General features: G+C 39.6%; 2 protein-coding genes across 2 annotated transcripts in view; both read left to right on the top strand.

Annotated features, from left to right (window-relative positions):
• Positions 1 to 12,249, top strand: part of LOC132990574 (ubiquitin-conjugating enzyme E2 E1-like) — a 143,720-nt gene that overhangs the window by 27,417 nt on the left and 104,054 nt on the right. The window lies entirely within an intron of this gene.
• Positions 542 to 3,462, top strand: rpl15 (ribosomal protein L15). Its single transcript, XM_061059551.1, has 3 exons — positions 542 to 748; positions 841 to 977; positions 3,105 to 3,462. The coding sequence occupies exons 1-3, from the start codon at positions 577 to 579 to the stop codon at positions 3,408 to 3,410; spliced, it is 615 nt and encodes a 204-aa protein (XP_060915534.1). The 5' UTR covers positions 542 to 576; the 3' UTR covers positions 3,411 to 3,462.

Here is a 12,249-nt window from a genome sequence, read left to right as displayed (position 1 = left end):
GCTACTTTAAAAAAGGGCTACTTGCATCAAATCGCTTGCATTTATTTACACGGCTCAGCTGAATTAAGCTACTGTTTGTTCATGTGTGAAATTGCAATAAGCCAATGCTTATCAATAATGTTAAATTCACATCAATGTCCAAGAAAACATTAGTACTTCATACTTGTTTTTATGGGCCAAATATATGAATAGTGGGAAGAGGTGCGTTTACCTCAGTCAGATTTTTATTTTTAACACAGTCGGTCAACCTATAGGTGAGCTACTGAAAACCTGCCTTGCTACCAGTAGCTCCCGAGCTAGCTGTTGGAGACCCCTGTGTGAGACCAACCGATCTGTTTACGTAGTCAGAAATTAAACAATATATTGGTGTTGTGGGAATCTTGCAACAAAAGTGTGGGGGGGGATTACAGTAATACAATTTGACAACTTGAGATTTTAATGTTCGTATTTACTCTAATTTTTACAAGCTGTGCATTTCAATTAAATCATGATGTATGACAAAATAAGATGTGTATTGTTATTTATGATGATTGTCTAACAACCCCGTTCTCTTGTCCTCCTTCCAGATAAGTCAACATGGGAGCATATAGGTATATGCAGGAGCTATGGCGCAAGAAGCAGTCCGATGTGATGCGCTTCCTGCTCCGCGTCCGTTGCTGGCAGTACCGTCAGCTGTCCAACCTCCATCGTGCTCCCCGTCCCACCAGACCCGACAAGGCTCGTAGACTGGGCTACAAGGCCAAGCAGGGTGAGGGCCGAGTCCAGTTACACTCTTAACTCTCAATGTCGTCGTCTTTCTGTCGGTGCAAATGTTAAGGTTTGTGTTTTGGATCACAACAGGATACGTAATCTACCGTGTCCGCGTGCGCCGTGGAGGCCGTAAACGCCCCGTGCCCAAGGGTGCCACCTACGGCAAGCCAGTGCACCATGGTGTCAACCAGATCAAGTTTGCCCGCAGTCTGCAGTCCACTGCTGAGGTATGATGGTCTTTAATTATTAGGCTGACACATTCAGCCAGTACTAATAACCAGGTGTGCTTCAGCTGCTTTGACAAAACTTAACATTTTTATTGGACACTGAATACTTTGAAATGATGGAACAGGTAATTGAAGTATTTTAGCTGTGTAAAGGAGATTTCTTTTGCTATGTTAACAACAGTTTTTAATATCTTGGAACAGAATAAAAAGTCATTTTAAAATAAATCTGTTACATCAGACTCGTAAAGTTGTGGCTGTTGAGGGTAAAAGATGCTGAAATGTCCTGGGTTATAGTCCACTGTCAGAATGTGTACACACTCATGTTTCCTGATTGTCATGCTCTCAGTAAAACACACAAACATTCAATATGTAACAATCTGTTTGTGGGGCTGACAAAGTTCATTCTAAGGCTGTGTTCATACTGCAGGTGAAAGTGGCCTGAGCTGTTTTTGTTTTTTTGTTGCTCCTACGTGACTCAGATGTGACTTTTTTGTAACTGTGATCAGCACAAGTCACATGGAATCTGACCTTTACCAGACTGACTCAGGCAACTTTCATAAGTGGATTCCCATAGGAGTCTTATTCAGGTCAACATCTAAATTTAAAAAAAAGTCAGATCCGTGCACACCTCCAGCACAAAGTAACAGATTGAGGACTTTCGCACTAGAGACAACATTCTTGCAGACACAGATGATATTCATAAAAGTTTCGATGCACTTGGATCAGTTCTAAGGAGCACTGTGGATGCAGTCTGCCTTACAGGAAGACAATTATTGGGAATGAAGAGTCCTGACATGTCAAAATATGAACACATCTGCAAATTATGAAAGCTCTTAAAGGCAGATGTGACCTCCAGGAGGTATTTGTTTTAGCTGCAGTGGTCATGTCAAGAGTCTATTATTTTCCACCTTGTTGTTCAGGAAGTCTAAAAATAATTCAATTCAATTCTGTCCACATTGTTAGCTGGACTCTTGGGTTAAATGTCATCTTTGAAAGCTTGGCTTTCGTTTCCCAGCTTTCCTTTCTGTTGTTGATGCCATCAGGCCGACATGTGCAGCAGCATGTGTTATGAGCACTTCCTGTTGAATATTTAACAGAGGAGCAGCATGTAGTGATGCTTTGAATTCAGATAAATGTGCAGCAAGTCGCTGACTGACCAGATTATAAAACCAGCAATAATCCTGTTTCTAAACTAACGTTTCAATATTACTATGACAAAAGGTCCAGCTCCACTAGTGTTAGGTCAGTGTATTTGATAGTTTCCCTGATGAAAGCTTGATCTGCTCAAAATGTCAAAAACAAAGTTCCTGATGCTTCTTTAAAACACCAGAAGAAGAAAAACAATACTTGCAGGGTCTCTGTTGCGTTGGATTTATGTATTTCACTCATTTTATTAATTAGGCAGTATGTCTTCAGAGTTTCCTAAAATAGGTTTTACGTCCATCAATTGCTTACAGTATTGTAATACGAGTCCTTCTTCTTGTCGAATCACGTCAGTGCCCAACCATTGTCTGTGAATGCTTCTGAAGAGATGAATGCTATATTTATACAGGATATAAGTTCAGGACATTTTTGTATTAAGTAAACTGTTAACTCCAAAGGAAGTTAGATTTCCTTTTTTGTTGCATGACCTCCATACCGTTTAGTAGTCCAGTATATTGTGTGGGTTAAAATGCATTTCCCACATGTATCAGAAAGTTAACCCCATTCAGTGAAATGTGTCAGCATGTAAGCCAGCATGCTTTTTATTTCTACTGTCCTGTAGCTCAGTCCTTCATAGAGCAGGAGACAGATCACATCTAGTGAGCTGTGAAGAGAGCACAGATAGCTGTGCTGCAGCTTGTAATTCAAATCTGTGAGAATGTTTCATTCAGGCCTGCAGGGTTGGTCAATATGAGCATGCTGCCTCCATTTAACTGGTGGCACATTTTGTAGATTTACTGGGTGTGTTTAATATCAAATTTCTTGCTGCTTCCCTGGAGGCTCTAAAGCAAGAGGTCGCCTTTTTTGTTTGAAGATGGTGCCTTATTACCTTGCAATCGATGTATTTTTTTGATAGCAACACCTGGGTTGATCTGGTTTCATTTCAGTAAAAATCATTAACTCTTTTTCTGTGTTCTTTCTCAGGAGCGTGCCGGGCGTCACTGCGGAGCTCTGCGTGTGCTGGGCTCCTACTGGGTTGGCGAGGACTCCACCTACAAGTTCTTTGAGGTGATCCTGGTCGACATCTTCCACAAGGCCATCAGACGCAACCCAGACACCCAATGGATCACAAAGGCTGTGCACAAGCACAGAGAGATGCGTGGCCTGACATCTGCAGGAAAGAAGAGCCGCGGCCTGGGCAAGGGCCACAAGTTCCACCTGACCATCGGAGGCTCTCGCCGTGCTGCCTGGAAGAGGCGCAACACCCTGCAGCTGCACCGCTATCGTTAGAGCACGCCACATGTCTGTACATTAAAAAAATAAAACCCTTTTTATGGTCAAAGCCTTGTCTGCAGTCTGGTTTGTGCAGTTGGTAGAATATTAGAAATTGATCTTTGTGACTTCCCGGCTCATTAAATCATAAACGATGGTTATAGATGAGTACTACTAGATGCATGTAAGGTGTTATTTTATTATTAAATATTATTATTGATATCTCCTAAAATAGATCAGAGTGCTTTATTATCTATACCAGTGATCCAGCACCAGGTAAAGTCCCTCTCACTTGAAACTTGGGGAAGTTATCTCTGTCCTTACGCTATGTATGTTTGGTATTTTATTGCACGTCTAGGTCAGGCAGAGAACAGAAAAATGTTTCTAGACTTTAAACTAAAGCCTGATTATCATTTATGTATTTATGACATGGCCTATCAGTTTGAAGCCTGTCTGAATATTTGAACTATGTCAGGGGTGGGCAACTGGTGGCCCCCATCAACCCTCAATGTGGCCCTCAGGTCAATCAATTGGAAACATGAAGAAAACATGACAAAATCTGGCATGAAATCCAGAAATACGGCCATAATAATATTTGATCACTGGTATATGTTGAGTTCAATTTGAGACACAATTGACTAATTATTTATTTATCCTACAATTTGGCCCCCTGGCAGTGAGAATTAAATGAATGTGGCCCTTGCTGTGACCGAAGTTGCCCATCCCTGATCTGTGTAATGGTGTTTACCTGAAAAGTCATCAAATCAACTATCTTAACCTGTGCAGTTGTGTGGTTGCCATGGACACGGAATTTGGCTGCGCACATTTTTTGTGTGAATACAGAGTTGAGTAAATCCCATTTCTAAGCTTCAGTAGTGAATCCTGTGTGCTATATGATGATCTACACTTTAAGACCACACCCAAACAAGTTAATTTATAGATGGAGCACTTCAGAAGGCGGACCTGTACAAGAGACATAAACTAACTCAAATTCTTTCTAAAGCGCCACATTTCAACTGAGCTTGTGTAGAAGTGTTCCTAAAAAGCCTGGAAGTAGATTAAAATAATATTTTATCCTGGGCATTTATTAATCAATCAATCATTATTTGTATACCGCTAATTCATAACAAGAGTTATCTCGAGACGCTTTACAAAAGATCATATAGGATAACAGGCAGGAAGGATTTCTCCTTTGTTTAATTCCTCGTGTTCCTGTTGACACATCCTCGTCGCTGAGGTGGAGGTCGGAGCAGGTCGTCCATGAAAGAGGACACCGGTGGTTGTAGGGACGACACAGTCCGATGGTGGAGGCTGGACGTCAGGCGGTTGGTTGATTAAAAACACTTCTCTCCAAAGAATCCTGATTCCTTGAAACTGCCTCTAATCAGATCATCTCAACGTTACGCTTGTCTGAATATCTGATTAATGCAGTGATGCATTTAGGAGTCAAATACTAAACAGGCTGGCCTTTCTTTATTGCTTCGTCACACCCATTGTTTTTTTTAAACAGTTTTATGGCTCTTTATTGTAGTAATTGAAATAATGTGTGTGTAGGGGGATAGCAATGGTTAGTTTTTGTACGTCTCCATGGTCAAAGATTATTTACCTACATAGTGCAGACTGAACTGCCCAAAGACATCAGTATGCACGTTTTGAAGAGCACGTTTTGCTTCTGTTGTAGTATACCTGACGTCCTCATTCTGTTCCCTTAAAATGTTAACCCCTCGTATTTTGGGACACATGAATCCCTTTGTAGGCTAACCTGATCTCCCTCCAGTCAAAGTTCAACCCTTTAAAGAAACCCAATCTGCTGTCTTTCATTCTTTTCTTACTCCTGACCGGTTTACAAACCTGCAGCTATGTGTTAAAAAAAACCGAGTTGGTGTGGGAAAGATGTAATCCTAGAAGTGTTTGGGTGTAAGGTGTTTAGATATTTGTGTCAGTGGGGCTGCCATCAGCGCTACAAATGAAAGCCAAGTCTTGGAAGTATTTGTTTTTTTACATTAAGATAAAACCATGTAAACATTTGGTACATTTGCAGAGTGTTTTTTTCAGAAGAAAGAGGTTGTTGAAAGAGTCCCTGCACTCTTAAAGGTTAAAGGCTTCTCTCTCTAGGTTACCTAACACAAGCTTTAATGAAGTAGGAACACTGTGACATTTGCAAACTTTAGCTTCATGAACGTCTTCAAGGATGTAAAATAAATGACTGCAAAGAAGAGGACAGCATGCGTAACAGATTGCTGATATGCAAATCAGACAGAGTGGTTGGCTGCTCAACAGCTTGCAAATACAGCAGTCGTGCTTTGCTGTAGTGGGAGTAACCCTTTAGTGTACCTCAATCTGTGCCTGAAAATGACAGAGCTAACACAACTACTGTTTATTCCAAACCAATGATTATGACAGTGATAGTGACTTCAGATGTATAGCATCTTTCAAGAATTTGTTTTGACATGGACTGCAACAACCTGAGGGATCTTTGAGGTTATAGCGGTCAGTTAAACATGTGTTTTGGAAAGCTGAAGGCGGGACTTGAATTTTGCAGCTCCACAATCCCTGCTGCTCAGACTCTGGCCCCACAGGTGCAACACATCGGCGCTATTTGGGCTTCATTTTTGAACAGTGGAAGGAGGCGGAGACACTGTCCATCTGACTGGTTAATGCATTGAAAACAATACAAACAATACTACTGGTAGTGTTTGCTAACAATATGGCTATTGTGTGCATCAATATCTGATATTGAGTGCTAACTTTTAAATAATTTATAATTTTGTCATTTTTTGTCAAATTACCAGCATATCCAGCTGTATTATTTGTTCAGTATTTCAATAAATGAATCCCTAAAAGTCATCAATACTATAAACTCAGCGGAGAGTGATGATTTGTTTGAGCTGACAGCACCTAAAAGTACTCCAACCATGCCTCATCACCCACTTTACAGTAAGTAGTTAAAAAAGACCAAAACACTTTCTTTTCTTTTATTTACCAGGATGCATGCATGTTAAATTCTGGCATGAAGTTAGTAATTTTAATATGGAACCTTATGGGGATTTACCCACTGTTGGAGCCAGCCTCTGGTGGTCATTCAAGGAACTGCAATTTCATTTTTTATTGACTTTCATGACGTGGATTTTCAGCAACACTCAAGTAGAAAAAAAACAAACAGAAGATTTAACAAAACAGGCAGGTTGATCAATAGAACATGATATTAAAATGTTGTTGCAGTTATGCAGTGAGCATCATCATTGCATGACAACCACAAAACATTTAAATGTGCTGAACCAGTCCATCAGATTCCTGACGAGGTCAGGTTGCTTTCTGGCTAAATTTGTCCCATTGTTCCTTTGACATGTAATTTTAGCAGCTCAGTTGTGCAAGGATTTTTCCACATGCAGCTATTTGTCATCATGTTTTTTTTGTTCACTGTTTCAGTGGAGGAGTTTGGGGCCCTTTGCAACATCATCCAATTAATTGAGCAAACGTTATTTGGCCAGTTGTTAATACTATTAATGATTTTCTTAATTGAGGCACAACTGTTTTTCAGCCCTCGAGGCTGCTGGAGGGGGGCCAGTAGTTTGAGCAAGGAGTGTAGGGTAGAGGAAGTCTTGTAAAAACTCTGGGGCAAGGCCATTGAGGTATTTTTAGGTGAGGGAGAAGATTTGATTCGGAAGTTGACCAGCAGCCAGTGAAGGTGGGTGATATAATATGATATTGTGGGGGGGGGCAGTCCAGGAATTAGATGGTTACCCCAGTGACTCAGTTTCAGTGGAGGTCATGTGAGGTTATGAGACGTGGATAAAACTGTGTCAGAGAGCAGTGGCTCGAGTCAGGAGATGATTAAAAGCTGATAGAAAGCTGATTTGGTGACAGACTTTTTTTTTGTGTGACTTGGAACTTAAGGATGGAGTCCAGACTCCCACCCAAGTTGTAGTCTGTAACTTGGGGCTTTGGCTCAGTGGTAGCATTCACCATCTCTCAGCTGTAAAATCGAGGGTTCGATCCTCATGAAGCTCATGCAGTGATCACTGAACACCTAATTCTGCTTCTGCGTCAGCGGCGTGTTTACCTTTCTGTGTTTGATGGATTAGTTAATACTGATGGACACTTAAACATACGAGCCTCTGCCATCAGTGTGTGAATGTGGTGTGAAAGGGTAAGTGTGGCCTGGTGGTTCAAAAAGTGCTTTGAGTAGTCAGAAAGACTAGGAAAGTTTATTTTGAGAACGGGCAGATGGAGCAGCCCTACATGCCAAGGAGATCTCTAAACATCTTGAGCAACGTGAGCCACAACCATTAGCTCTGTTTTTATGGCAGTCAAAAAGTGCTGATGTGGAAAAATATGTGGTGGCCAAAGGCATGACGGTGGAAAATCACATGAAGAAAGTGTAAAGCACGAGTGTTCTGTGCCTGCTAAATACTGCAGAGAAGAAAGAGTGAGTTGTCTTTATTCGTATCCAGAAAAAAAAGCTTGGAGAACAAGCGGCCGTTCTTACACCGCTGTTTACTTTAATGAGCTTCAGCACAAACCACCATTACAGATAAATTCATGCGGGTTAGGCTTAAATTGAGCTATACTCTGCACTGATGTCAGCTCCTTTAAAACATATTATTAACAATGCAAATCCTCTTTTAGGGAGGTGACGTAAGGTGTTAATCTTTATCTCGCTTTGATCATTATGAAACTAAACGCACAAATCCTGATATTCACTCCCACGGGGAACCACAGATGGATGAACAGATCCTCTTAACTACATTATTGCATATCAATATTCACAGCTGTGGCTAAGTATAGCCCTCAGATCATCATCATTTTCACCTCTACCAGCTAATATACCACTGGCAGGGTTTTTCATGTTGTATCAGAGAAATGGCTCATTATTTCTTTTAATGATTTGTCTCACTGGTATTTTTAGGATTCTTTAATCTGCAGTTTGAAGATCTCTCTGCGTGATCTTTTAAGATTTGTTCTTCTTTTTTCATCCTTTGATCGCTGGAACTAAAAGGAAAACACATTTAAGTACATTGACAGGTGCACATATTCTTGCTGCACTTTATGCAAAGCAATGGCATATGCATGTTTTTGTGCAGCAGGTCCCTGAAGTTTACACTTTTGTTTTGCACAACTCCAAAGCCCAACTGATGTATGAGCCTATTTAAGATACTAAATCATGCAAATAAAATGCAGAAAAGATGCTAGTAATGAGAAAGTGTGTTTAGGGTGTCCTAATAGTTCACCAGGCACATAAGGGCTAAAAGAATCTGGAAAAAGGGGGGGGGTGGGGAGTTTGATAGCTCAAAGCTCACTTCTGTTACATTGTTTACAATTATGTTGCAAAAGGTCAAGAATTCAGCAATATCAAAGTTCAGGATCTGAAAGATGTGGGGTGGCTGTGGCTCAGTGGTGGAGTCGGTTGTCTCTCAACGGGTAGGTCGGCGATTCGATCCCCAGCTTCCTGCAGCCACATTTCGACGTTTCCTTTGGCAATACATTTAACACCTGGCGTGTGAATGTGTATGAACAGATATGTAAATAAACTGATGGTCACTCTACACAGCAGCCTCTCCCATCAGTGTGTGAACGTGGTGATAAAGGGTAGATGTGACCTGCGGTGTGAAAAACACTTTGACTACTCAGAAAACTAGAAACATTAAAAAAACAACAGACGATGATTAGCTGATGTCAGGTAATCTGAAATGACATACAAACCCAACTAAATGTGACACTTACACTCGAAACATAAAAAAAGCAAACAAATATAGAAACATAGAAAGAATATCCACTGATTTACCCATTACAGAAAATTAAGTAAAAGTATCGGCCCCCAAATCCAGAATCAGGGAGAACCTGAAATCGCCTCTATTCTGGCACAAATTATTGAGATGAAGTGTAATCCTAAAGTTGAAGACAAGTTGAATCAGGAGGGATTGTCTTTTTGGGCTTTTTGTGCCTTTAATGGCGAGATAGGACAGTGGATAGAGCTGGAAATCAGGAAGAGAGAGAGTGGGGAATGACATGTGGGAAAGGAGCCACAGGTCGGATTTGAACCTGTGCCCCAATCAGGAGGGATTCTTTGAGTGAGAATAAAGAGTCTGCAGTTTGTCAAACATTAATAACTCGTTTGTCTTTGTAATTGAATGAATCAAATCACATTTTATTTATTCAATAGGTGCTTTGTTGTAGAATTCTGATACATTTCATCCAGTCTGTCCAGAACTTGAATACCTGCTGCAATTGAACTATTTATATGTGGCCTATCTCTCGGTCTGAGCACTCTGGTCTCGGGATGTCTTGGTCTCGGTTGGTGTGGTTAATTTCTTGCTGCTCCAGACAGATTGCCCTTCAGTGGGATTCATAAAGTCGTTTGAACTGAAATACACGTGAAACATTTCAGAATGCCTCTTCACTTTTAGTATAATATTCAACTCTGAGTACCTTAAACTAATTGGGTCATAGTGACATCATATTCTCATCATGAGCTCAAGTCGTGTTTGACCTAGAGAGTGAAAGGGTCGACTGAGAACACGGCAGGGCGGGATGAGGACAACGGTCACCTCTCACATTACTCCCTCGCTATTGTCGCTCATACATGAGTGTGAGGGGAGGCAGCAGTGACCTCTGACCTGCTCTCCAATAATCCCCCTCTTAAAGGAAAGTGGAGGAGGTGATGAGGCGGAGTGGGATACACTCCTAAAAGCTTCCATTGTAGTAAGTGAAGGGAACATTAGCTCCAGCGCGCCTTGGGAAATGGTCTGGTGCGCCATCTTTGTGTGTGCAGCAACTCCCATCTTCTGTGTGGAGACAGAGAGGCGGGACGTTCTGCCGTGTCATGTTAACCCAGGAAGAATTTAGTAAGGGGGGGAGGGCATGTGACATTCAGCACCTACAGCTACATCTGCTAGCCTCATGTTGATATTCTATTGAGAGTATCCATCCACTGCCAGATGATCGTTGTGTCTGACATGATACAAACACAAACTTCTATAACATTATTGCTCAGAAAGAAAGTGCTCAAACTCCTTTCTGAGTTTTCTTGAGATCTCCACGTATTTATGTCGTTATCTTGGTTTTATCGTGATAACCAGTTCCTTTCTTGACTTCCCCCCTCCAAAAAAAAAAAAATGCCTGAAATCAACTTGTTATCGAGGGAAAACCAACTCTGTTATCCAAAGACAACCACATAGCCTAAATAAGTCCAGACCTTGAGACATCCAAACCAACCTCATTAAACACAAAAGTCTACTTTAAAACATGGATACTGAAATAAAAACTTCCATGAATGCTCTTCATCTCTCAGTCGAGGCTTACTCTAAAATACTTGATATGATTAAATGACAAGTTAAAAAAGGACATGTTTGATAAATGCCGTAGGCTTATTATGGAAAACCATTGTCTATGTGTGAATCTAAGGTACATTAGACTGAGGTGGGCTAAAAAAAAGAGTTGATGTGGCACCAAACTAAAGACGTTTTTTATTCAACAGCATAATCAGACTTTTTTTTTTTTTTTAATTTGGCATCATTTTGAAATGATCTTCTAATGATGTTCATTATTTAAAGTTTTGCTGAATATACTGTGAAGTTGAATGTTACAGCTAAATGATTAAAACAACCTCACACATGCTGCCTGATCCCAAACCAAAGCTATAAGCCCCGCCCACTTCCCCTTTAACGTCCACAGAAGAAATCAAGTTGGGAAGGCTACTGAAATAAGTCAACAAATATTTTTTTTAATGAGTTATAGTCTGGAATACTTTTAGTGTTTCTAAAATCCTGGCTACGGTCCTCCTCCTTCAAAGACTGAGATCATTATTTTTTAAGGTGTATAAATAAAAAAAATTTAAAAAAAATTCAATATAAAAAAAGTACAATTTAAATTAGATACATTTTTATTGACATGGACATTACAATAACATTTGATGAGCCCGGTGAATTGCCAGACTTTTTTTAAGCAAACAAAACTTTTTGCGCTTTTTGCAAGAGTTGCAGATAATACAAGATTATTCTTATTTCTGGTCCTTTTCATTCAAAATGTGAGATTTAAAGTTTGTACTTAAATGTTTTTGTTTGATGGATGGATTAAATAAACTTATATAAATCAAATAATAAATATAAATAGTTCTCAGCACTTGTCCACAGGAGAGAAAATAAAAGTAATAATAACGATCATGAAGAAAGAGAAATAAATAACAAGGATAGAAAGAGAGAAATTACTATGGAAGCCCAGTTAAAAAAATAAAAATGAAAATAATAAAGTCATAATAATGAGATAAGTCAAAATAGTGAGATAAAAAGTCATAATAATGACATAAGTCAAAATAATGAGATAAAAAGTCAAAAAAATGAGATAAAAAGTCAAAATAATGAGATAAAAAATTGAAATTATGAGACTTTATTATTTTCATTTCTATTTATTTTACTGGCGGAAATGGGCTTCCATAAATTACGGAGCTCCTGAAGTCCCAAAAATAAAAATAAAAAATAAATCGTGTTCGGAATAAAATAGCCTACTTATTTTGTGCGCACGAAGATTGTTATTTTATTTTATTTTTTTTACTTTTTGGGACTTCTGGGGGATTCAAAAAATACAAAATTATAAGGACCAAGGACCAAAAGAGAATAAACATATCCAGAAAGTATGTGAAGACAATTTATAAGAAACTTTTTCCGTGTTTAAAAATACCCGCAACTTTTTTTTTTGGGTCCGACAGTTTTTCCATTTTCCTTTTGTTTTATTGAAAATAGAAGGCACAGGAACAACTTTGTATCAAGGTCTGTCTATAAATTAAAACCTTACTTGTGCCACGCACTCGTCTTTTTTTTTTTTTTTTGGGGACACAACTGTCTTTGTTCACTTTGATTGG

The sequence above is a fragment of the Labrus mixtus genome, chromosome 16, assembly GCF_963584025.1.
Source record: "Labrus mixtus chromosome 16, fLabMix1.1, whole genome shotgun sequence".
Taxonomy (NCBI): domain Eukaryota; kingdom Metazoa; phylum Chordata; class Actinopteri; order Labriformes; family Labridae; genus Labrus; species Labrus mixtus.
This window is presented reverse-complemented; position numbering and strand designations above follow the sequence as displayed.